General features: G+C 48.7%; 1 protein-coding gene across 3 annotated transcripts in view; it reads left to right on the top strand.

Annotated features, from left to right (window-relative positions):
- CMTR1 (cap methyltransferase 1) overlaps positions 1 to 25,941 on the top strand; it is a 130,708-nt gene that overhangs the window by 49,257 nt on the left and 55,510 nt on the right. For all 3 annotated transcript variants that reach the window (XR_010176245.1, XM_063918867.1, XM_063918868.1), the window contains 7 exons: positions 567 to 718; positions 1,962 to 2,120; positions 2,308 to 2,400; positions 2,568 to 2,639; positions 10,029 to 10,123; positions 10,378 to 10,450; positions 16,995 to 17,193. Coding sequence is in view for 2 of the 3 variants with exons in the window: in XM_063918867.1 (XP_063774937.1) it covers positions 567 to 718; positions 1,962 to 2,120; positions 2,308 to 2,400; positions 2,568 to 2,639; positions 10,029 to 10,123; positions 10,378 to 10,450; positions 16,995 to 17,193 (843 nt within the window). In the remaining variant the exon portion in view is untranslated. The remainder of the gene's footprint in view (positions 1 to 566; positions 719 to 1,961; positions 2,121 to 2,307; positions 2,401 to 2,567; positions 2,640 to 10,028; positions 10,124 to 10,377; positions 10,451 to 16,994; positions 17,194 to 25,941) is intronic.

Below are 25,941 nucleotides of genomic sequence, written 5' to 3'. Positions count from 1 at the left end.
GTCATAGGGGGAGGAGCCAGTACACACCATGTGACCTAAAAGCTTTTTAGATGTGCCCTGTCTCCTGCGGAGCCCGCTATTCCCCATGGTCCTGACGGAGTTCCCAGCATCCACTACGGACTACGAGAAATAGAATTATCGGTAAGTAAATTCTTATTATCTCCTTACACCGTGTCCAGTAACACATGGTATCCAGAAATCACAGTAATAGGTCATTATATGCTGCCATGTTTCATTGACACATTTAAGGGGAGATGTATCAAAGCTCAGAGAGAGATAAAGGGGGAATTCAATTGTTATCACCGCCCGATCTTCCATCTATAGTGTCGGGAGATCGCAGAGGCAATATTCAATTGATGCCTCCTATCGTTCCGATCGCGCCCATTAGAGTCTGGCTTAGTTGCGTAAAACAGCTAAACCCAACTTAACCATAAGGCGCCATAAGTGTTCCATAGTGCTGTATAAGGGGATAACGTGGATCATATTATTTAGTGGAAATAATTTTGAGTGCCCCTGAACTGTTTCCTCAGACATTAAATGTTATGTTTAATATTCTGCTTCCCCAGAGTCTTCCACAAGTGGTACTGGCTCCGACAGTGAGAACGATGAGAAGAGACCGGTTTTCGGGTTCGGGGGTAAAGCGAGCACCGCAGACCCTCTGGCAGAAGGAACATCCTCTAATTTTGCCATGTTTAACAGCGTCTCTCAGAAGCTCATGGTAATAAACTACTTGTAACCCTACCAGTCCGGGGCATTATGAACATATTTTATGAAGACGCTCTGATTGTTTTACATAGTCCCTAAATATGGAAGTCTGTGATGGAAAAGGAGTTGGGAATACTGGTAGCGAGCAAGTGGAGTAGCGGTACATGGTGCCAGTGACCTGCGTTAAGTCCCGCTAGGATACGGTCCTAAAGATGTGGGAGGAGCTTCCGCTCCTTTTAATGAAGGTGGGGGGAGGCAGTGATGTATAATCGGTGCAGTGGAATGTCAGAGTAACACTGAACAGCGTATTTTACATTTCATATCGTAACTTTTCAGTTTTGGGGTTCAGTGGTCTTTTTTAAGAAAAATATCTGATCCTGGATTCTACCTTTATTTGTCCACCTCTGCCTGGGATATTTCTCATAAACATAATAACGTGCTGTTGGAGGCTGAATTCAGTAGGCCAGCTTCTATCTATGAGTTTTGTTAAGTCCCATGATTATTCCAGAATTTTTACATGATAAACTGTCCACCAGGGGGCAGATGCTTATGTTTTTCCATATCCTAAACGATTTTCCATAACTACTTCCTGAATCTGGAACTAGTTTTTAAGATTTAAAAATTAGACAAAATTACATTATCTATATAAAATTAATATTTGTGAACAAATAATACATCCACATTTATTACTTGTTCCCACTCAAAATTACAGGACTTTATCCAGGCTTCACCCACTCTGTGGAATGCCCTCCCACGCACAATAAGACTCACCTCTAGTCTCCAAACCTTCAAACGTTCCATGAAAACTAATCCTTTCAGACAAGCCTACCAAATTCCAGACCCACCCACATAACCCTCAATGATTCCATATCCAATTACATCCTCTCTGTACAGTTCACATAACCTCACATATTTTGTCTTCCAACATTGCTGGGTGATCATATCATACAACCCATTAAGAACCTAACAATCTAGTTGACCATTATGCAATAGGTAGCATCTATCCTTGTGTATCAATTCCTACTTCCCTATAGATTGTAAACTTGCGAGCAGGGCCTTCCTACCTCTATGTCTGTCTTTGCCCAGTTTTGTTCTATAACGGTTGTTCTAATTGTAAAGCGCAATGGAATATGCTGCGCTATATAAGAAACTGCTAATAAATAAATGTGTAAACTGTTTCTTCCCTTTCATGATGTAGCCTGTTTGCGTTGTATCCACTCCTGGGAGTAAATCTTACGGTTTTTGTCCCATTTTAGGCCAAGATGGGTTTCCGTGAGGGAGAAGGCTTGGGGAAGTACGGTCAGGGCCGAAAAGAGATCATTGAGACGTCCAAACAGAAAGGAAGGAGAGGTCTGGGACTCATCTTGAAAGGGTTCGAGAAGGAACTCAATGTGAGCTGGAGAGACATGCCAGAGGTAAGTGGATTTACAGTATACAGAGTCCCGGGATGGGGGGGACTGGGGTTATGTTCATCCTGGAGTGTTCACCGATGGCTGTGTTGGTGTGTTATAAATTAAGGATAACAATAACCGTAATGGTCCCTGGATATGAATGACTGATAGTACTCTCTTAAGGAAACGTCTAAACATCTGCTTGTTCTAGGCCACAGCTTATGAAGAAATCGACTGGTACCCAGAATGCACCACAGAGATTCCCGATGCTGACGAACTGTCTGATTGGATGACAGTAGGCAAGGTAACATGGGGATTGGGTAACAGTGAGGAAGGTTGATAGTGTTGGATGACAATACTACGTTGTGGAAGGTCCTCTAATTCGTAATATAGCTTTAAAAAACAACAACAAAAAGACACATCTGTGTCGGTATGTAGACTAATGCTCTCTACTGCCACCTTGTGTTACAGAGGAAGATGATCATAGACGACGAGACAGAGTTCTGCCGCGAGCACCTTCTGGGAAGCCTTTTGGAGTGCAAGGTGCTTATCTTTACCTGTCTATTCCCAGCACTTACATCTACACCAGTCAGGAGAATATTGCTTTCCGTTCGTTGTACCTATAGTAAGAGACTTGGAACTCCAGGGAGAGGGGACGCTGGACTGCATTTGCCGCCACGTTGCAGCCATTAGACTGCTGGGTACTGTAGTTCTGCTGTAAGAGCATGGCTTCTCCGCTGTGAATAAAGAAGCCGCAATGTACATTACCCAGCTGTGCCCTGCCAGGTGTAGGCTGACTCTTGGTTTCTGTTCTAACTTAATTATCTGGGAAACGAAACTATACAAAGCACAACTCACCCAAACTGCAAATAGCGTCCCTGCCAGTACTTTCCACATCCTTTATTTATTAACCCATTCACTGAAAGTGGCTGCAGAAAAGCAACTTGATTCCATGTACGTCAGGCTCATGAGTATACACAAGGAAGCATTTATCATCTTCGGTTCCCCCTAGTGATCAAATAGTGCAATGATTATATAAATACAGGAAATATATTTCTCTATCGTCCTAGTGGATGCTGGGGTTCCTGAAAGGACCATGGGGAATAGCGGCTCCGCAGGAGACAGGGCACAAAAAGTAAAGCTTTCCGATCAGGTGGTGTGCACTGGCTCCTCCCCCTATGACCCTCCTCCAAGCCTCAGTTAGATTTTTGTGCCCGGCCGAGAAGGGTGCAATCTAGGTGGCTCTCCTAAAGAGCTGCTTAGAGAAAGTTTAGCTTAGGTTTTTTATTTTACAGTGAGTCCTGCTGGCAACAGGATCACTGCAACGAGGGACTTAGGGGAGAAGAAGTGAACTCACCTGCGTGCAGGATGGATTGGCTTCTTGGCTACTGGACATCAGCTCCAGAGGGACGATCACAGGTACAGCCTGGATGGTCACCGGAGCCTCGCCGCCGGCCCCCTTGCAGATGCTGAAACATGAAGAGGTCCAGAATCGGCGGCAGAAGACTCCTCAGTCTTCTAAAGGTAGCGCACAGCACTGCAGCTGTGCGCCATTTTCCTCTCAGCACACTTCACACGGCAGTCACTGAGGGTGCAGGGCGCTGGGAGGGGAGCGCCCTGGGAGGCAAATGAAAACCTATTTGGCTAAAAAAAATACCTCACATATAGCCTCCGGGGGCTATATGGAGATATTTAACCCCTGCCAGAATACACTAAAGAGCGGGAGACGAGCCCGCCGAAAAAGGGGCGGGGCCTATCTCCTCAGCACACAGCGCCATTTTCCTTACACAGCTCCGCTGGTCAGGACGGCTCCCAGGTCTCTCCCCTGCACTGCACTACAGAAACAGGGTAAAACAAGAGAGGGGGGGCAAAATAGTGGCAAAAATTATATTATAAAAGCAGCTATACAGGGAGCACTTATTATAAGGCTATCCCTGTCATATATAGCGCTTTTGGTGTGTGCTGGCAAACTCTCCCTCTGTCTCCCCAAAGGGCTAGTGGGGTCCTGTCTTCGTTAAGAGCATTCCCTGTGTGTCTGCTGTGTGTCGGTACGTGTGTGTCGACATGTATGAGGACGATATTGGTGTGGAGGCGGAGCAATTGCCAAATATGGGGATGTCACCTCCTAGGGGGTCGACACCAGAATGGATGCCTTTATTTATGGAATTACGGGATAGTGTCAACACGCTAAAGCAGTCGTTTGACGACATGAGACGGCCGGACAATCAGTTAGTGCCTGTCCAGGCGCCTCAAACACCGTCAGGGGCTGTAAAACGCCCTTTGCCTCAGTCGGTCGACACGGACCCAGACACAGGCACTGATTCCAGTGGCGACGGTGACGAATCAACCGTATTTTCCAGTAGGGCCACACGTTATATGATTTTGGCAATGAAGGAGGCGTTACATTTAGCTGATACTACAGGTACCACTAAACAGGGTATTATGTGGGGTGTGAAAAAACTACCTATAGTTTTTCCTGAATCAGAAGAACTAAATGATGTATGTGATGAAGCGTGGGTTGCCCCCGATAAAAAGATGCTAATTTCAAAGAAGTTATTGGCTTTATACCCTTTCCCGCCAGAGGTTAGGGCGCGCTGGGAAACACCTCCTAGGGTGGACAAGGCGCTCACACGCTTATCTAAACAAGTGGCGTTACCCTCTCCTGAGACGGCCGCACTTAAAGATCCAGCAGATAGGAGGATGGAAAATATCCAAAAAAGTATATACACACATACAGGTGTTATACTACGACCAGCTATAGCGACAGCCTGGATGTGCAGTGCTGGAGTAGCTTGGTCAGAGTCCCTGATTGAAAATATTGATACCCTGGATAGGGACAATGTTTTACTGTCTTTAGAGCAAATAAAGGATGCATTTCTTTATATGCGTGATGCACAGAGGGATATCTGCACACTGGCATCACGGGTAAGTGCTATGTCCATTTCGGCCAGAAGAAGTTTATGGACGCGACAGTGGTCAGGCGATGCGGACTCAAAACGGCATATGGAAGTTTTGCCGTATAAAGGGGAGGAGTTATTTGGAGTCGGTCTATCAGATTTGGTGGCCACGGCTACAGCCGGGAAATCCACCTTTTTACCTCAAGCTACTCCCCAACAGAAAAAGACACCGACTTTTCAACCGCAGCCCTTTCGTTCCTTTAAAAACAAGAGAGCAAAGGGATATTCATATCTGCCACGAGGCAGAGGAAGGGGGAAGAGACACCAACAGGCAGCTCCTTCCCAGGAACAGAAGCCCTCCCCCGCTTCTACAAAAGCCTCAGCATGACGCTGGGGCTTCTCAAGCGGACTCGGGGGCGGTGGGCGGTCGTCTCAAGAATTTCAGCGCGCAGTGGGCTCACTCGCAGGTAGATCCCTGGATCCTGCAGATAATATCTCAGGGGTACAGGTTGGAACTAGAGACAGATCCGCCTCGCCGTTTCCTGAAGTCTGCTTTACCAACGTCCCCCTCCGAAAGGGAGACGGTTTTGGAAGCCATTCACAAGCTGTACTCTCAGCAGGTGATAGTAAAGGTACCTCTTCTACAACAGGGAAAGGGGTATTATTCCACTCTATTTGTGGTACCGAAGCCGGACGGCTCGGTAAGACCTATTCTAAATCTGAAGTCCTTGAACCTGTACATAAAGAAGTTCAAGTTCAAAATGGAGTCACTCAGAGCAGTGATAGCGAACCTGGAAGAAGGGGACTTTATGGTGTCCTTGGACATCAAGGATGCGTACCTCCACGTTCCAATTTACCCCTCACACCAGGGGTACCTCAGGTTCGTTGTACAAAACTGTCACTATCAGTTTCAGACGCTGCCGTTCGGATTGTCCACGGCACCTCGGGTCTTTACAAAGGTAATGGCCGAGATGATGATTCTTCTTCGAAGAAAAGGCGTATTAATTATCCCATACTTGGACGATCTCCTAATAAGGGCAAGGTCCAGAGAACAGCTAGAGATGGGATTAGCACTGTCTCAAGAAGTGCTAAAACAGCACGGCTGGATTCTGAATATTCCAAAATCCCAGTTAATGCCGACAACTCGTCTGCTGTTCCTAGGGATGATTCTGGACACGGTTCAGAAAAAGGTTTTTCTCCCGGAGGAAAAAGCCAAGGAGTTATCCGAGCTTGTCAGGAACCTCCTAAAACCAGGAAAGGTGTCTGTACATCAATGCACAAGAGTCCTGGGAAAAATGGTGGCTTCTTACGAAGCAATTCCATTCGGCAGATTCCATGCACGAATTTTCCAGAGGGATCTGTTGGACAAATGGTCAGGGTCGCATCTTCAGATGCACCAGCGGATAACCCTGTCTCCAAGGACAAGGGTATCTCTTCTGTGGTGGTTGCAGAGTGCTCATCTATTGGAGGGCCGCAGATTCGGCATACAGGATTGGATCCTGGTGACCACGGACGCCAGCCTGAGAGGCTGGGGAGCAGTCACACAAGGAAGAAACTTCCAGGGAGTGTGGACGAGCCTGGAAACGTCTCTTCACATAAACATTCTGGAACTAAGAGCAATCTACAATGCTCTAAGCCAGGCAGAACCTCTGCTTCAAGGAAAACCGGTGTTGATCCAGTCGGACAACATCACGGCAGTCGCCCATGTAAACAGACAGGGCGGCACAAGAAGCAGGAGTGCAATGGCAGAAGCTGCAAGGATTCTTCGCTGGGCAGAGAATCATGTGATAGCACTGTCAGCAGTGTTCATCCCGGGAGTGGACAACTGGGAAGCAGACTTCCTCAGCAGACACGACCTTCACCCGGGAGAGTGGGGACTTCATCCGGAAGTCTTCCACATGCTGGTAACCCGTTGGGAAAGACCAATGGTGGACATGATGGCGTCTCGCCTCAACAAAAAACTGGACAGGTATTGCGCCAGGTCAAGAGATCCGCAGGCAATAGCTGTGGACGCGCTGGTAACGCCTTGGGTGTACCAGTCGGTGTATGTGTTTCCTCCTCTGCCTCTCATACCAAAAGTATTGAGAATTATACGGCAAAGAGGCGTAAGAACGATACTAGTGGTTCCGGATTGGCCAAGAAGGACTTAGTACCCGGAACTTCAAGAGATGATCACGGAAGATCCGTGGCCTCTACCTCTAAGGAGGGACTTGCTTCAGCAGGGTCCCTGTCTGTTTCAAGACTTACCGCGGCTGCGTTTGACGGCATGGCGGTTGAACGCCGGATCCTAAAGGAAAAAGGCATGCCGGAAGAAGTCATTCCTACTTTGATTAAAGCAAGGAAGGAAGTAACCGTGCAACACTATCACCGCATTTGGCGAAGATATGTTGCGTGGTGCGAGGATCGGAGTGCTCCGACGGAGGAATTTCAACTGGGTCGATTCCTACATTTCCTGCAATCAGGATTGTCTATGGGTCTCAAATTGGGATCTATTAAGGTTCAAATTTCGGCCCTGTCGATTTTCTTTCAAAGAGAATTGGCTTCAGTTCCTGAAGTCCAGACTTTTGTTAAGGGAGTGCTGCATATACAGCCTCCTGTGGTGCCTCCAGTGGCACCGTGGGATCTCAATGTGGTTTTGGAATTTCTAAAATCTCATTGGTTTGAACCACTAAAAAAGGTGGATTTAAAATATCTCACATGGAAAGTGTCCATGTTACTAGCCCTGGCTTCGGCCAGGAGAGTGTCAGAACTGGCAGCTTTATCTTACAAAAGCCCATATCTGATTTTCCATTCGGACAGGGCAGAACTGCGGACTCGTCCGCATTTTCTCCCTAAGGTGGTGTCAGCATTTCATCTGAACCAGCCTATTGTAGTGCCTGCGGCTACAAGTGACTTGGAGGACTCCAAGTTACTGGACGTTGTCAGAGCATTAAAAATATATATTGCAAGGACAGCTGGAGTCAGAAAATCTGACTCGTTGTTTATATTGTATGCACCCAACAAGATGGGTGCTCCTGCGTCTAAGCAGACGATTGCTCGTTGGATCTGTAGCACAATCCAACTTGCACATTCTGTGGCAGGCCTGCCACAGCCTAAATCTGTAAAGGCCCACTCCACAAGGATGGTGGGCTCATCTTGGGCGGCTGCCCGAGGGGTCTCGGCATTACAACTTTGCCGAGCAGCTACGTGGTCAGGGGAGAACACGTTTGTAAAATTTTACAAATTTGATACTCTGGCTAAGGAGGACCTGGAGTTCTCTCATTCGGTGCTGCAGAGTCATCCGCACTCTCCCGCCCGTTTGGGAGCTTTGGTATAATCCCCATGGTCCTTTCAGGAACCCCAGCATCCACTAGGACGATAGAGAAAATAAGAATTTACTTACCGATAATTCTATTTCTCGGAGTCCGTAGTGGATGCTGGGCGCCCATCCCAAGTGCGGATTATCTGCAATAATTGTACATAGTTATTGTTAACTTATTCGGGTTATTGTTTAGGAAGCCATCTTTCAGAGGCTCCTCTGTTATCATACTGTTAACTGGGTTTGATCACAAGTTGTACGGTGTGATTGGTGTGGCTGGTATGAGTCTTACCCGGGATTCAAAATTCCTCCCTTATTGTGTACGCTCGTCCGGGCACAGTACCTAACTGAGGCTTGGAGGAGGGTCATAGGGGGAGGAGCCAGTGCACACCACCTGATCGGAAAGCTTTACTTTTTGTGCCCTGTCTCCTGCGGAGCCGCTATTCCCCATGGTCCTTTCAGGAACCCCAGCATCCACTACGGACTCCGAGAAATAGAATTATCGGTAAGTAAATTCTTATTTTATATTAATGAGGTCATTTCGGAGGGAATTTTTTTCTTAAAAAAATCAAAACTAATTTTTTTTATTTTATTGTATAACCTAATTTAAATCTATACTATTGTGGAGAGAGCAGCACTCTGGGGGTCATTCAGGTGCAGCTGGATTAGCTATAACTGCTGCGTCCTTGGAAGATGCAGGAGGAGGCGTCTATTACATGCAGAAGCCTCCTGCTGCACTAGTGAGCCGAGCTGCGTTCTAGGACGCAGCTTCGGCTCAAGCACCCACTATAGGGTGGCTTTCAGCACCCATGGGGCCGTGCAAGCTGCCCAGTCGAAGAGGCCTGGATATCTTCCTGGCCTCTTACCACCCCCTAAATGGCGGCGACACCCCTCCCATTTGTCCAAACGGAGCCCTGCTTCACACCATTATGGCATTGGACTGCCAATCAATGAACGTCAGATGCCGGGCCTGTGTCCAATGCAGCAGGACCCATCCTGAGCATGCACAAAGTACCGAAAATCAGTACTTTGCACCGATGTTCTCAGGTGTAGCCACACCTGAATGACCCCCTCTGTGCTGTCTCCTTTCTGTGCATACATGCTTTGCACTAGGACCCAGAGTCTGCAGCGAGGTGCAACCACCAACCTGATGTGCTTTTGCAAATGCGCAGACTGCAGCCATATTCACTGTGTAAGAGTGATAGAACGCTTTGCAGATGCACAGTACTTAGCTCTGCTGGTGAGACCACTATGCTGCTACCCTGCAATACCGCCTGTGTGCATTACCACAGTGGTCCTGCATTATCTCTGTACCTGCTGTTGACCAATAAACCCATCATCTTGGCTTTGTGTGGCTAACAGTCTCTTTCACATCCGCTGGGCACCAACTGTTACCACCATCCCAATAGGCCACATCAGTAACTCATCCATTCCCTCTGTACTCCTTAAGCTTGCAATATTTTAAGATTTGCCCTTTGTGGAAGAAATCCAAGTTGTTGATACACAAATTAATTAGCTGTAAACGATAGATCAGGGATGGGAAACCTTCGGCCGCCCCTGCTGCTGTTGACTACACATCCCAGCATGCCCTGCAATAGTTTTAGCATGGCCAAATAGCAAAACTGTAGCAAGGCATGCTGGTATGTGCAGTTCAACAACAGCTGGAGGGCCAGAGGTTCCCACCCCCTGTGATAGATGGATAACCAGAATGTCCGCGTTGTTGCGCTCTCTTTTTAGAGTGCGTTTGATGAGCTGGAAGGTGAGGAGATGAGACGAGCCAGGTCACGATCTAACCCGTATGAGATGATTCGAGGGGTCTTCTTCCTGAACAGGTGGGCTTTGGGCTGTCATTTTGTGCAGTTCATGAAATGATGGAGGCGGTATTCCTAATCCGCATTCTTAGCATTGTCCGAACTGCGATAGGATGAGTTTTTCTAGCGGCTTCATGCGGAGTTTCTCTGTGTGATTCCCTGTCTATGAAACCTTTCTCTAAAAGGAGATTTGTACTCATACAATGTGTTTGTCTGCATTGTGGTTATACCAGGTAACCTAGTGATTTATAATAGTTGTGTGAACTCCTTTCCAGGGCGGCGATGAAGATGGCCAATATTGACCACGTGTTCGATTACATGTTTACAAATCCCAAGGACTCTCAAGGGGTGAGAACGCCGTCATTCGCTGCGTGTGCCAGATTTCATATGAAGAGGATGAGATCCAGCTCTGGACTAGCTGCATTTATATTGATGAGAGATATTTGATGGAGTACAGGGTTATTAATCCATTTAACGGGCGATTGGGTCAGATCATCAGAAAAGTTTTGATGTTTTTTTTTTTTATTTAATGGTGGATATCTTTCGCCTTGTAGTGTTTGCTCTCACAGTTACAGTACCACTATATAGCAAGGTTATTCATGAGTTAAAGTCAAGCTATGGGAGTTGATAAAATGTCCTTCCCTTCCCCTCTTCTGTTCTATGGGGGTTATTCAAAGCTGTTAGAAATCCAAAAAAGCACACTAATGGGCAAAACCATGTGCACTGCAGGTGGGGCAGATGTAACATGTGCAGAGCGAGTTAGATTTGGGTGGGGTGTGTTCAAGCTGAAAACTAAATTGCATTGTAAAAAAAAAGGACCAGTATTTCTCTGACGTCCTAAGTGGATGCTGGGACTCCGTAAGGACCATGGGGAATAGCGGCTCCGCAGGAGACTGGGCACAACTATAAAGAAAGCTTTAGGTCTAACTGGTGTGCACTGGCTCCTCCCACTATGACCCTCCTCCAGACTTCAGTTAGAATCTTGTGCCCGGCTGAGCTGGATGCACACTAGGGGCTCTCCTGAGCTCCTAGAAAGAAATTATATTTTAGGTTTTTTATTTTACAGTGAGATCTGCTGGCAACAGACTCACTGCATCGAGGGACTAAGGGGAGAAGAAGCGAACCTACCTGACTGGAGGCAGCTTGGGCTTCTTAGGCTACTGGACACCATTAGCTCCAGAGGGATCGAACACAGGACCCGACCTCGATCGTTCGGTCCCGGAGCCGCGCCGCCGGCCCCCTTACAGAGCCAGAAGCAAGAAGTGTTCCGGAAAATCGGCGGCAGAAGACTTCTGTCTTCAACAGGGTAGCGCACAGCACTGCAGCTGTGCGCCATTGCTCCTCATGCACACCTCACACTCCGGTCACTGATGGGTGCAGGGCGCTGGGGGGGGGGGGGCGCCCTGAGGGCAATATAATACACCTTGGCTGGCAAATCATCACAATATATAGTCAGGAAGGCTATATAGGTGTAAAAATACCCCTGCCAGAATTCCAGAAAAAGCGGGAGAAGTCCGCCGGAAAAGGGGCGGGGCTATCTCCCTCAGCACACTGGCGCCATTTTTCCCTCACAGCTCCGCTGGAAGGACGCTCCCTGGCTCTCCCCTGCAGTGTCAAGCTACATAAGGGTAAAAAAGAGAGGGGGGGCACTAAATTTAGGCGCAGTATATATATATATATATATATATATATATATATATATATATATATATATATATATATATATATATAATATAAGCAGCTATAAGGGAAAAAACACTCATATATAGTGGGATCCCTGTGTTATATAGCGCTCTGGTGTGTGCTGGCATACTCTCTGTCTCCCCAAAGGGCTTTGTGGGGTCCTGTCCTCTGTCAGAGCATTCCCTGTGTGTATGCGGTGTGTCGGTACGACTGTGTTGACATGTTTGATGAGGCTTATGTGGAGGCGGAGCAGATGCCGATAAATGTGATGTCACCCCCTGCGGGGTCGACACCTGAGTGGATGGTTCTGTGGAAGGAATTACGCGACAGTGTCGACTCCTTGCATAAAAGGTTTGACGACATACCAAATATGGGACAGCCGGCTTCTCAGCCTGTGCCTGCCCAGGCGTCTCAAAAGCCATCAGGGGTTCTAAAACGCCCGCTACCTCAATGGCAGACACAGATGTCGACACGGATACTGACTCCAGTGTCGACGACGATGAGACTAATGTAACTTCCAATAGGGCCACACGTTATATGATTGAGGCAATGAAAAATGTGTTGCATATTTCTGATGTTACCCCAGGTACCACAAAAAAGGGTATTATGTTTGGAGAGAAAAAACTACCAGTTGTTTTTCCTCCATCTGAGGAATTAAATGAAGTGTGTGAAGAAGCGTGGGCTTCCCCCGATAAGAAACTGGTAATTTCTAAGAGGTTATTAATGGCGTACCCTTTCCCGCCAGAGGATAGGTCACGTTGGGAAACATCCCCTAGGGTGGATAAAGCGCTCACACGCTCGTCAAAGAAGGTGGCACTACCGTCTCCGGATACGGCCGCCCTGAAGGAACCTGCTGATAGAAAGCAGGAGGCTATCCTGAAGTCTGTATATACACACACAGGTGTTCTACTGAGACGAGCTATTGCTTCAGCATGGATGTGCAGTGCTGCAGCTGCGTGGTCAGATTCCCTGTCGGAAAATATTGATACCCTAGACAGGGACACTATATTGCTAACCGTAGAGCATATTAAAGACGCACTCTTATACATGAGGGATGCACAGAGGGATATTTGCCGGCTGGCATCTAAAATAAGTGCAATGTCCATTTCTGCCAGGAGAGGGTTATGGACTCGGCAGTGGACAGGAGATGCAGATTCTAAAAGGCACATGGAAGTTTTGCCTTATAAGGGTGAGGAGTTGTTCGGGGATGGTCTCTCGGACCTCGTTTCCACAGCAACAGCTGGGAAGTCTACATTTTTACCCCATGTTCCCTCACAGCCAAAGAAAGCACCGTATTATCAGGTACAGTCCTTTCGGCCCAATAAGGGCAAGCGGGTTAAAGGCGCGTCCTTTCTGCCCAGAGGCAGAGGTAGAGGGAAAAAGCTGCAGCATACAGCCAGTTCCCAGGAGCAAAAGTCCTCCCCGCTTCCTCTAAGTCCACAGCATGACGCTGGGGCTCCACAGGCGGAGCCAGGTACGGTGGGGGCCCGTCTCAAAAATTTCAGCGATCAGTGGGCTCGCTCACGGGTGGATCCCTGGATCTTTCAAGTAGTATCTCAGGGGTACAAGCTGGAATTCGAGACGTCTCCCCCCCGCCGTTTCCTCAAATCTGCCTTGCCAACAACTCCCTCAGGCAGGGAGGCAGTGATAGAGGCAATTCACAAGCTGTATTCCCAGCAGGTGATAGTAAAGGTGCCCCTACTTCAACAAGGACGGGGTTACTATTCCACAATGTTTGTGGTACCGAAACCGGACGGTTCGGTGAGACCCATTTTAAATTTGAAATCCTTGAACACGTATATAAAAAAATTCAAGTTCAAGATGGAATCGCTCAGGGCGGTTATTGCAAGCCTGGACGAGGGGGATTACATGGTATCACTGGACATCAAGGATGCTTACCTGCATGTCCCCATTTACCATCCTCACCAGGAGTACCTCAGATTTGTGGTACAGGATTGTCATTACCAATTCCAGACGTTGCCGTTCGGTCTATCCACGGCTCCGAGGGTCTTTACCAAGGTAATGGCCGAAATGATGATACTCCTTCGAAAGAAGGGAGTTTTAATTATCCCGTACTTGGACGATCTCCTGATAAAGGCGAGGTCCAGGGAGCAGTTGTTGGTCGGGGTAGCACTATCTCGGGAGGTGCTATAACAGCACGGCTGGATTCTAAATATTCCAAAGTCACAGCTGGTCCCTACGACACGTCTACTGTTCCTGGGGATGGTTCTGGACACAGAACAGAAAAAAGTGTTTCTCCCGGAGGAGAAGGCCAAGGAGCTGTCATCTCTAGTCAGAGGCCTCCTAAAACCAAAACAGGTGTCGGTGCATCACTGCACGCGGATCCTGGGAAAGATGGTAGCTTCCTACGAAGCAATTCCATTCGGCAGGTTCCATGCAAGAACCTTTCAGTGGGACCTGTTGGACAAGTGGTCCGGATCGCATCTTCAGATGCATCGGCTGATAACCCTGTCTCCAAGGACCAGGGTGTCTCTGCTGTGGTGGCTGCAGAGTGCTCATCTTCAAGAGGGCCGCAGATTTGGCATACAGGACTGGGTCCTGGTAACCACGGATGCCAGCCTTCGAGGCTGGGGGGTAGTCACACAGGGAAGAAACTTCCAAGGACTATGGTCAAGTCAGGAGACTTCCCTGCACATAAATATTCTGGAGCTGAGGGCCATTTACAATGCCCTAAGTCAGGCAAAACCCCTGCTTCAAAACCAGCCGGTACTGATCCAGTCAGACAACATCACGGCGGTCGCCCATGTAAACCGACAGGGCGGCACGAGAAGCAGGACGGCGATGGCAGAAGCCACAAGGATTCTCCGACGGGCGGAAAATCACGTGTTAGCACTGTCAGCAGTGTTAATTCCGGGAGTGGACAACTGGGAAGCAGACTTCCTCAGCAGACACGACCTCCACCCGGGAGAGTGGGGACTTCATCCGGAAGTCTTTCAACTGATTGTAAACCGTTGGGAAAAGCCACAGGTGGACATGATGGCGTCCCGCCTAAACAAAAAGCTAGAAAGATATTGCGCCAGGTCGAGAGACCCTCAGGCGATAGCTGTGGACGCTCTAGTGACACCGTGGGTGTACCGGTCGGTTTATGTGTTCCCTCCTCTTCCTCTCATACCAAAGGTACTGAGGATAATAAGGAGAAGAGGAGTAAGAACTATACTCATTGTTCCGGATTGGCCAAGAAGAGCTTGGTACCCGGAACTTCAAGAAATGATCTCAGAGGACCCATGGCCTCTGCCGCTCAGACAAGACCTGCTGCAGCAGGGGCCCTGTCTGTTCCAAGACTTACCGCGGCTGCGTTTGACGGCATGGCGGTTGAACACCGGATCCTGAAGGAAAAGGGCATTCCGGAGGAAGTCATTCCTACGCTGATTAAAGCTAGGAAAGAAGTGACCGCAAACCATTATCACTGCATTTGGCGAAAATATGTTGCGTGGTGTGAGGCCAGGAAGGCCCCAACGGAGGAATTTCAGCTGGGCCGTTTTCTGCACTTCCTACAGTCAGGGGTGACTATGGGCCTAAAATTGGGTTCCATTAAGGTCCAGATTTCGGCTCTATCGATTTTCTTCCAGAGAGAACTGGCTTCACTACCTGAAGTTCAGACTTTTGTTAAGGGAGTGCTGCATATTCAGCCCCCTTTTGTGCCTCCAGTGGCACCTTGGGATCTCAACGTGGTGTTTGATTTCCTAAAGTCACATTGGTTTGAGCCACTTAAAACCGTGGAATTGAAATATCTTACGTGGAAAGTGGTCATGTTGTTGGCCTTGGCTTCGGCCAGGCGTGTATCAGAATTGGCGGCTTTGTCATGTAAAAGCCCTTATCTGATTTTCCATATGGATAGGGCAGAATTGAGGACTCGTCCCCAGTTTCTCCCTAAGGTGGTATCAGCTTTTCATCTGAACCAACCTATCGTGGTGCCTGCGGCTACTACAGACTTGGAGGCTTCCAAGTTGTTGAACGTAGTCAGGGCCCTGAAAATCTATGTTTCCAGGACAGCTGGAGTCAGAAAGACTGACTCGCTATTTATCCTGTATGCGCCCAGCAAGTTGGGTGCACCTGCTTCAAAGCAGACTATTGCTCGCTGGATCTGTAGTACGATTCAGCTTGCACATTCTGCGGCTGGACTGCCGCATCCTAAATCAGTAAAAGCCCATTCCACGAGGAAGGTGGGCTCTTCTTGGGCGACTGCCCGAGGGGTCTCGGCTCTACAACTTTGCCGAGCAGCTACTTGGTCGGGGTCAAACACGTTTGCTAAATTCTACAAGTTTGACACCCTGGCTGAGGAGGACCTAGAGTTTGCCCATTCGGTGCTGCAGAGTCATCCGCACTCTCCCGCCCGTTTGGGAGCTTTGGTATAATCCCCATGGTCCTTACGGAGTCCCAGCATCCACTTAGGACGTCAGAGAAAATAAGAATTTACTCACCGGTAATTCTATTTCTCGTAGTCCGTAGTGGATGCTGGGCGCCCATCCCAAGTGCGGATTGTCTGCAATACTTGTATATAGTTATTGCCTAACTAAAGGGTTATTGTTGAGCCATCTGTTGAGAGGCTCCGTTATATTTCATATTGTTAACTGGGTATTGTATCACGAGTTATACGGTGTGATTGGTGTGGCTGGTATGAGTCTTACCCGGGATTCAAAATCCTTCCTTCTTGTGTCAGCTCTTCCGGGCACAGTATCCTAACTGAAGTCTGGAGGAGGGTCATAGTGGGAGGAGCCAGTGCACACCAGTTAGACCTAAAGCTTTCTTTATAGTTGTGCCCAGTCTCCTGCGGAGCCGCTATTCCCCATGGTCCTTACGGAGTCCCAGCATCCACTACGGACTACGAGAAATAGAATTACCGGTGAGTAAATTCTTATTTTACCCTGCACAGAAACAATATAACCCAACCAAATCTAACTCTCGGTGCACATGTTACATCTGCCCCACCTGCAGTGCACATGGTTTTGCCCAATTGCTAACTTATTTGGTTTGCTAACAAACCTGAATATCCCCCTATGTGTAGAAATGCACAATAACAATGAAGACATTTGACTATGGATATTTTAATACTTAATATATAATAACTGTAATGGTGGGATATTCCTGTGCCGGGGCTAGGATAATAGGGGCCGCACTGAGACTGGCTTGTCGTACATTCACGTGATATAGATGTCATTCATTGCGTCTGTTCCGTTCTGTTCTCCAGAAACCACTGTTGAAGGATCGGGAGTCAGAGTTGCTTTATTTTGCGGATGTTTGCGCCGGCCCAGGTGGGTTCTCAGAGTACGTCTTGTGGAGGAAGAAGTGGCACGCCAAGGGGTTTGGAATGACCCTAAAGGGACCCAATGACTTCAAGCTAGAGGACTTCTACTCTGCGTCCAGTGAACTCTTTGAACCTTATTATGGTAAATCTCGATTCATCCAATACCCTGTAGCTGTAGGTGGATATCCTAAAGGTGTGTACACACGGTGAGATTCGGGCTATGCCCGGTTCTCACTATGCGATATGGACTGTGGTCGGTATCACATGCATAGATGACTGTGCTTGCGATACTGGCTACGTGAGATTTTGGCTAAGTGTCACTTTTGACTATACTTTTATACTAGGTAGTCAAAATTCACTTACCTGCACAGTTTATCTAGGCTTGCGATACCGACCTCGAGGGCCGCACATCGGGATCGCAAGGTGGCTTTCACCTTGCGATCTGCACTAACTTTCGCAAGCAAAAATCTCACTGTGTGTATACACCTTAAGTCCTAGGACCAAATGAAGGTTGTACATAGTGAAAAATCCCCTTAAAATGTCCATTTGTTTTCTCATATGTCCTAGAGGATGCTGGGGATGCTTCAAGAACCATGGGGTATAGACGGGATCTGCAGGAGACATGGGCACTTTAAGACTTTAAATGGGTGTGAACTGGCTCCTCCCTCTATGCCCCTCCTCCAGACTCCAGTTAGATTCTGTGCCCAGAGAGACTGGTCACACACTGAGGAGCTCTCCTGAGTTTCTCGGAAAAAGATATTTGTTAGGTTTATTATTTTCAGGGAGACCTGCTGGCAACAGGCTCCCTGCATCGTGGGACTGAGGGGAGAGAAGCAGACCTACTTCTCTGAGTTCAAAGGCTCTGCTTCTTAGGCTACTGGACACCATTAGCTCCAGAGGGTTCGATCACTCGGTCTGCCCAGCTGCTTGTTCCCGGAGCCGCGCCGTCACCCCCCTCACAGAGCTGGAAGACAGAAGCCGGGTGAGTATGAGAAGATCAGAAGACTTCAGTGACGGCAGAAGACGCGTTTGAGGTGCCGTGCAGCGGCCGCGCTGCGCGCCATGCTCCCACACATAACACGACACTGCAGGGCGCAGGGGGGGGGGCCTTGGGCAGCATGAAGACCTCAAACAGCACTGGCATGAGTTAAAACAGTACCTAGGCACTAGTTAAGGGACCCCCACCAGTATAAATATAAATTTAAGCGGGACTGAAGCGCACCATGTAGTGGGCGGGGCTTGGCCCACACTGCTCTGACCAGCGCCATTTTCTCTTCACAGAAGCTGCAGAGACGATGGCCCTGACCTCCACACAGCTTTGCAAGTAACAGGGTACAAAACGGGGGGGGCACAAGTGATTTGGTGCTTATTGATATATAATATAAAGCGCTAACAGGTCTGGGCAGTCTTTTTACTCGCTTCAGTACCGGGATAGGCTCTGGGTTATGAGCTGGCAGAACTCCCTCTGTGTCTCTCTAATAGGCTTTGTTGTGGGTCTGTCTCCTATAGCCCCAGTGTGGTTGTGGGTGTTGGTACGCGTGTGTCGACATGTCTGAGGCTGAGTGCTCTTCCCAGGAGGAGGCTGGAGTGGGAACAGAAAAGACTGTGAGAGTGACCGTGTCGGCACCGCCGACGGACGATTGGGTAAATATGTTGAGTGTTCTGAATGCAAATGTCGACTCGGTTGTCTAAGAGGTTTGATAAATCTGAGTCTAAGAACCAGACATGGAGAAAATCCATGGAGGATGCATTTTCACAAGCTCAGATCACTTCGGGGTCACAGAAACGTGCTTTTACCCAGATAGCAGATACAGATACCGACACGGACTCTGATTCCAGTGTCGAATATAGTGATGCCAGATTGAATCCAAAACTGGCTAAGAGCATTCAGTACATGATTGTGGCAATGAAAGAAGTGTTGCAGATAACAGAGGACCCTGCTGTTCCTGATACTAGGGTCTGTATGTATAAAGGAAAGAAACTTGAGGTAACGTTTCCTCCCTCTCATGAACTGAGCGCTCTTTTTGAAAAGGCTTGGGAAAATCCTGACAAGAAGATACAGGTTTCCAAAAGAATTCCAGTGGTATATCCGTTTCCTTTTGGGGACAGGGAAAAGTGTGAGTCAACCCCCACGGTAGACAAAGCTTTATCGCGTCTGTCCAAAAAGGTGGCGCGTCCGTCTCCTGACACGGCAGCCCTAAAGGATCCTGCGGATCGTAAGCAGGAAAATAAACTAAAATCCATTTATGTTACTACGGGTTCGCTACTCAGGCCTGCCGTTGCTTCGGCACAGGTGAGTAGCGCTATTGAAAAGTGGGCCGATAACTTGTCATTTTGAGATAGATTCCCTAGACAGGGATAATGTGCTTTTGACTCTGGGTCATATCAGGGACGCTGCAGCATATTTAAAAGAGGCTGTAAGGGATATTGGCCTTTTGGGATCAAGGGCCAATGCCATGGCAGTCTCGGCAAGGAGAGCATTGTGGATTCATCAATGGAATGCTGATGCTGACTCTAAGAAGGCGATGGAGTCGTTACCGTTTAACGGTAGGGTCTTGTTTGGTGATGGCCTCACTGACCTGGTATCTACGGCTAACGCGGGTAAGTCGTCATTTTTACCTTATGTTGCTGCACAACAGAAGAAAATGCCCCACTATCAGATGCAGTCCTTTCGGCCCAATAAATACAAGAAAGGATGAGGCTCCTCCTTCCTTGCTGCGAGAGGAAGAGGAAGGGGAAAAAGGTCACCGGCTGTGGTAAGTTCCTAAGAGCAGAAGTCCTCTCCAGCTTCTACCAAATCCACCGCATGACGCTGGGGCTCCTCTGCGGGAGTCCGCACCAGTGGGGGCACGTCTGAGGCTCTTCAGTCAGGTCTGGGTGCACTCGGACCTGGATCCTTGGATATTAGAAATAGTAGACCAAGGATACAAATTACAGTTTCAGGACATGCCCCCTCACCGATTTTTCAAATCGGCCTTGCCAGATTCTCTTCCAGAAAAAGAGGTAGTATGCACTGCGATACTAAACCTGTGTCGAAATCAAGTCATTGTCACGGTACCCCCGTCACAACAGGGGGAGGGTTTTTATTCGAGTCTGTTCGTGGTACCGAAGCCGGATGGCTCGGTCAGACCGATTCTGAACCTAAAATCTCTCAATTTCTTTCTAAAAAGATTCAAATTCAAGATGGAATCTCTCCGAGCAGTGATCTCCAGTCTGGAGGAGGGCGATTTTATGGTGTCGGTCGACATAAAGGATGCCTACTTGCACATTCCCATATATCCTCCACATCAGGCATACCTGAGGTTTGCTATTCAGGATTGTCATTACCAATTTCAGACGTTGCCGTTTGGTCTGTCCACGGCTCCGAGGATTTTCACCAAGGTTATGGCGGAAATGATGGTTCTCCTGCGCAAGCAGGGAGTCACAATTATCCCGTACTTGGACGATCTCCTCATAAAGGCGAGATCCAAGGAACAATTGCTGAAAAACGTTGCACTCTCTCGGACGATTCTGCAACAACATGGTTGTTCTGGATACAGAATTACAGAGAGTTTTTCTTCCAGTGGAAAAGGCTCTGGAAATACAGAACATGGTAAAATAGATTCTGAAACCGGCAAGAGTGTCGATTCTTCAATGCACTCGGTTGCTGGGGAAGATGGTGGTGGCCTATGAGGCCATTCAGTATGGCAGGTTCCATGCCAGGGTGTTTCAGTGGGACCTGCTGGACAAGTGGTCCGGGTCTCACCTGGACATGCACCGGAAAATATTCCTGTCTTCCAGGACCAGAATCTCCCTTCTGTGGTGGCTGCACAGTTCTCACCTTCTGGAGGGACGCAGGTTCGGGATTCAGGATTGGATCCTGGTGACCACAGATGCAAGTCTCCGAGGCTGGGGAGCAGTCACACAGGGGAGAAATTTTCAGGGAAAATGGTCAAGCCAGGAAGCTTGTCTGCACATAAACATTCTGGAATTAAGGGCCATTTACAATGGCATTCTACAAGCGGACCTTCTTCTTCGCGGTCTGCCCGTCTTGATTCAGTCAGACAACATAACAGCAGTGGCGTACTTAAACCGCAAGGGCGGAACAAGGAGCAGAGCGGCAATGGCCGAGGCCACGAGGATCCTTCGTTGGGCGGAGAAACATGCAAGCGCTCTGTCAGCGGTCTTCATTCCAGGAGTGGACAACTGGGAAGCAGACTTCCTCAGCAGACACGATCTCCATCCAGGAGAGTGGGGTCTTCATCAAGAGGTCTTTGCAGAAATGACAAGTCGTTGGGGAATTCCTCAAATAGACATGATGGCGTCCCGCCTCAACAAGAAACTTCAGAGATATTGTTCCAGGTCAAGGGACCCTCAAGCGATGGCGGTGGACTCCCTAGTGACACCGTGGGTGGTGTTTCCATCGGTATATGTGTTCCCTCCACTTCCACTCATTCCAAAGGTGATAAAGATCATAAGAAGAACAAGGGTTCAGGCGATACTCATTGTTCCAGACTGGCCAAGGAGTGCCTGGTATCCAGATCTTCAGGAGTTGCTCATAGAAGATCCCTGGCCTCTTCCTCTACGAGAGGACCTGTTACAACAGGGTCCGTGCGTGTATGAAGACTTACCGCGGCTGCGTTTGACGGCATGGCGGTTGAGCGCCAAATCCTAGCCCGGAAGGGTATTCCCAGTGAAGTCATTCCCACACTTCAGGCTAGAAAAGAAGTAACGGCGAAGCATTACCACCGTATTTGGAGGAAATGTGTCTTGGTGTGAATCCAAGAAGGCTCCTACGGAGGAATTTCAGCTGGGGCGTTTGCTCAATTTTTTACAAGCTGGGGTTGATGCGGGCCTAAAGTTGGGCTCAATTAAAGTACAAATTTCGGCCTTATCGATTTTCTTTCAGAAAGAATTGGCCTCCCTTCCAGAAGTTCAGACCTTCGTGAAAGGCGTACTACACATCCAACCTCCCTTTGTGCCCCCAGTGGCGCCATGGGATCTGAATGTGGTGTTGCAGTTCCTGCAATCTCATTGGTTTGAACCTTTGCGTAAGGTTGAGTTAAAGTTCCTTACTTGGAAAGTAGTCGTGCTGTTGGTCTTGGCTCCTGCAAGGCGGGTCTCTGAATTGGCGGCTTTGTCTCACAAAAGTCCCTATTTAATCTTCCATGCTGATAGAGCGGGAGTTGAGAACTCGTCAGCAATTTTTTCCAAAGGTGGTTTCATCGTTTCACGTAATCCAGCCTATTGTGTTGCCTGTGGCTACTGACGCCTTGGCAGAATCAAAGTCTCTCGATGTGGTCAGAGCTTTGAAAATTTATGTCGCCAGAACGGCTCAAATTAGGAAAACAGAGGCTCCTGCTTCCAAGCAGACTATTGCACGTTGGATCTGTAATATGATTCAGCAAGCTCACTCTACGGCAGAATTGCAGTTACCAAAATCTGTGAAGGCCCATTCTACCAGAAAGGTGGGCTCATCCTGGGCGGCTGCCCGGGGGGTCTCGGCATTACAGCTTTGCCGAGCGGCTACTTGGTCAAGATCAAACACCTTTGCAAAGTTTTACAAGTTTGATACCCTGGTTGAGGGGGACCTCTTGTTTGGTCAATCGGTGCTGCAGAGTCATCCGCATTCTCCCGCCCGTTCTAGAGCTTTGGTATAAACCCCATGGTTCTTGAAGCATCCCCAGCATCCTCTAGGACGTATGAGAAAATAGGATTTTAATACCTACCGGTAAATCCTTTTCTCTTAGTCCGTAGAGGATGCTGGGCGCCCGTCCCAATGCGGGCTGTATCTGCAGTTTGGTTGTAGTTACGCTCATGTTGAGTTAAGTTCAGTCAGTCTGTGACTGTTGTTGGTCATGCCGTTGCATGCGTTGCTGTTGAATGCCATGTTGTACGGCGTGGTTTGAGGTGTGAGCTGGTATGTATCTCACCTTAGTTAAAACGTTAAATAAATCCTTTTCCTCGAAATGTCCGTCTCCCTAGGCACAATTCCTATAACTGGAGTCTGGAGGAGGGGCATAGAGGGAGGAGCCAGTTCACACCCATTTAAAGTCTTAAAGTGCCCATGTCTCCTGCGGATCCCGTCTATACCCCATGGTTCTTGAAGCATCCCCAGCATACCGGTAGGTATTAAAATCCTATTTTTCTCCTGCAGGGTCCACAGGTTATCCACAGGATAACATTAAGCTATGAGGTAGTGAAGCGGATTGGCACCAAACGATCAAAGCTTTCGGCCTCCCAGAATGCAACGGGCCCATCTCTATATCCACGCATTCTGGCTCAGGCAAATCCGGTTTTGTTTGGTTTGGCAGGAGCCGGACCATGGTCAGAGGGGTGTAGTATGGTATGCCGGCGGCCGGGCTCCCGGCGACCAGCATACCGGCGCCGGGAGCCCGACCGCTGGCATACCGACAGCGTGGCGAGCGCAAATGAGCCCCTTGGGGGCACGGTGGCGTGCTACGCGCGCCACGCTATTTTATTCTCCCTCCAGAGGGGTCGTGGACCCCCACGAGGGAGAAAAAGTGTCGGTATGCCGGCTGTCGGGATTCCGGCGCCGGTATACTGTGCGCCGGGATCCCGACAGTCGGCATACTGAAGACCACCCGGTCAGAGGGCTGATGGTTTTTAGCAGCCATAAGCTTTTTTTATTTTATTTCTCTGACGTCCTAGTGGATGCTGGGACTCCGTAAGGACCATGGGGATATAGCGGCTCCGCAGGAGACAGGGCACAAAATAAAAGCTTAAGGATCAGGTGGTGTGCACTGGCTCCTCCCCCTATGACCCTCCTCCAAGCCTCAGTTAGATTTTTGTGCCCGGCCGAGAAGGGTGCAATCTAGGTGGCTCTCCTGAGCTGCTTAGAATAAAAGTTTAGTTAGGTTTTTTTATTTTCAGTGAGTCCTGCTGGCAACAGGCTCACTGCATCGTGGGACTAAGGGGAGAAGAAACGGACTCACCTGAGTGCAGAGTGGATCGGGTTTCTTAGGCTACTGGACACTAGCTCCAGAGGGACGATCACAGGTTCAGCCTGGATGGGTCACCGGAGCCGCGCCGCCGTCCCCCTTACAGAGCCAGAAGAGACGAAGAGGTCCGGTGAAATCGGCGGCAGAAGACATCCTGTCTTCAGACTAAGGTAGCGCACAGCACCGCAGCTGTGCGCCATTGCTCTCAGCACACTTCACACTCCGGTCACTGAGGGTGCAGGGCGCTGGGGGGGGAGCGCCCTGAGACGCAATATAACAGAATACCTTAGGTGGCAAAACAGAATACATCACATATAGCTCCTGGGCTATATGGATGTATTTTAATCCCCTGCCATTTTACACAAAAAAGCGGGAGATAAGGACGTCGTGAAGGGGCGGAGCCTATCTCCTCAGCACACAAGCGCCATTTTCCCTCACAGCTCCGCTGGAAGGACGGCTCCCTGACTCTCCCCTGCAGTCCTGCTTCAGAATCAGGGTAAAAAAGAGAAGGGGGGGCATTGTTGGCAGCAAATAACAATAATTAACAGCAGCTATAAGGGAATAACACTTATATAAGGTTATCCCTGTATATATATATAGCGCTGGGTGTGTGCTGGCAGACTCTTCCTCTGTCTCTCCAAAGGGCTAAGTGGGGTCCTGTCCTCTATCAGAGCATTCCCGGTGTGTGTGTGCTGTGTGTCGGTACGCGTGTGTCGACATGTATGAGGAGGAAAATTATGTGGAGGCGGAGCAGTTGCCTGCGTTGGTGATGTCACCCCCTAGGGAGTCGACACCTGACTGGATGATTGTATTTAAACAATTAAGTGATAATGTCAGCAATTTGCAAAAAACTGTTGACGACATGAGACAGCCGGCAAATCAGTTAGTGCCTGTCCAGGCGTCTCAGACACCGTCAGGGGCGCTAAAACGCCCGTTACCTCAGTGGGTCGACACAGACCCTGACACAGATACTGAGTCTAGTGTCGACGGTGACGAGACAAACGTAATGTCCAGTAGGGCCACACGTTACATGATCACGGCAATGAAAGAGGCATTGAACCTTTCTGACACTACAAGTACCACAAAGAAGGGTATTATGTGGGGTGAGAAAAAACTACCAATATTTTTTCCTGAGTCAGAGGAAATAAATGAGGTGTGTGAAAAAACAGCTAATTTCTAAAAAATTATTAGCATTATATCCTTTCCCGCCAGAGGTTAGGGCGCGTTGGGAAACACCCCCTAGGGTAGATAAGGCGCTCACACGTTTATCTAAACAAGTAGCGTTACCGTCTCCTGATACGGCTACCCTCAAAGAACCAGCTGATAGAAGGCTGGAAAATATCCTAAAAAGTATATACACACATACTGGTGTTATACTGCGACCAGCAATCGCCTCAGCCTGGATGTGCAGTGCTGGAGTCGCATGGTCGGATTCCCTGACTGAGAATATTGATACCCTGGATAGGGACAATATTTTGTTAACTATAGAACATTTAAAGGATGCATTATTATATATGCGTGATGCACAGAGGGATATTTGCACCCTGGCATCAAGAGTAAGTGCTATGTCCATCTCTGCCAGAAGAGCGTTGTGGACGCGACAGTGGTCAGGGGATGCGGATTCCAAACGGCACATGGAAGTATTGCCGTATAAAGGGGAGGAGTTATTTGGGGCTGGTCTATCGGACCTGGTGGCCACGGCAACGGCTGGAAAATCCACCTTTTTACCCCAGGTCACTCCACATCAGCAGAAAAAGACACCGTCTTTTCAATCTCAGTCCTTTCGTTCCCATAAGTACAAGCGAGCAAAAGGCCACTCCTTTCTGCCCCGGGGCAGAGGAAGAGGAAAAAGACTGCACCATGCAGCCGCTTCCCAAGAGCAGAAGCCCTCCCCTGCTTCTGCCAAGTCTTCAGCATGACGCTGGGGCTTTACAAGCAGACTCAGATAT

This window comes from Pseudophryne corroboree, chromosome 4 (assembly GCF_028390025.1).
Source record: "Pseudophryne corroboree isolate aPseCor3 chromosome 4, aPseCor3.hap2, whole genome shotgun sequence".
In the NCBI taxonomy this organism is placed as follows: Eukaryota; Metazoa; Chordata; class Amphibia; order Anura; family Myobatrachidae; genus Pseudophryne; species Pseudophryne corroboree.
Note: the sequence above shows the minus strand (reverse complement) of the source record. Positions and strands in the feature narration are given on the sequence as shown.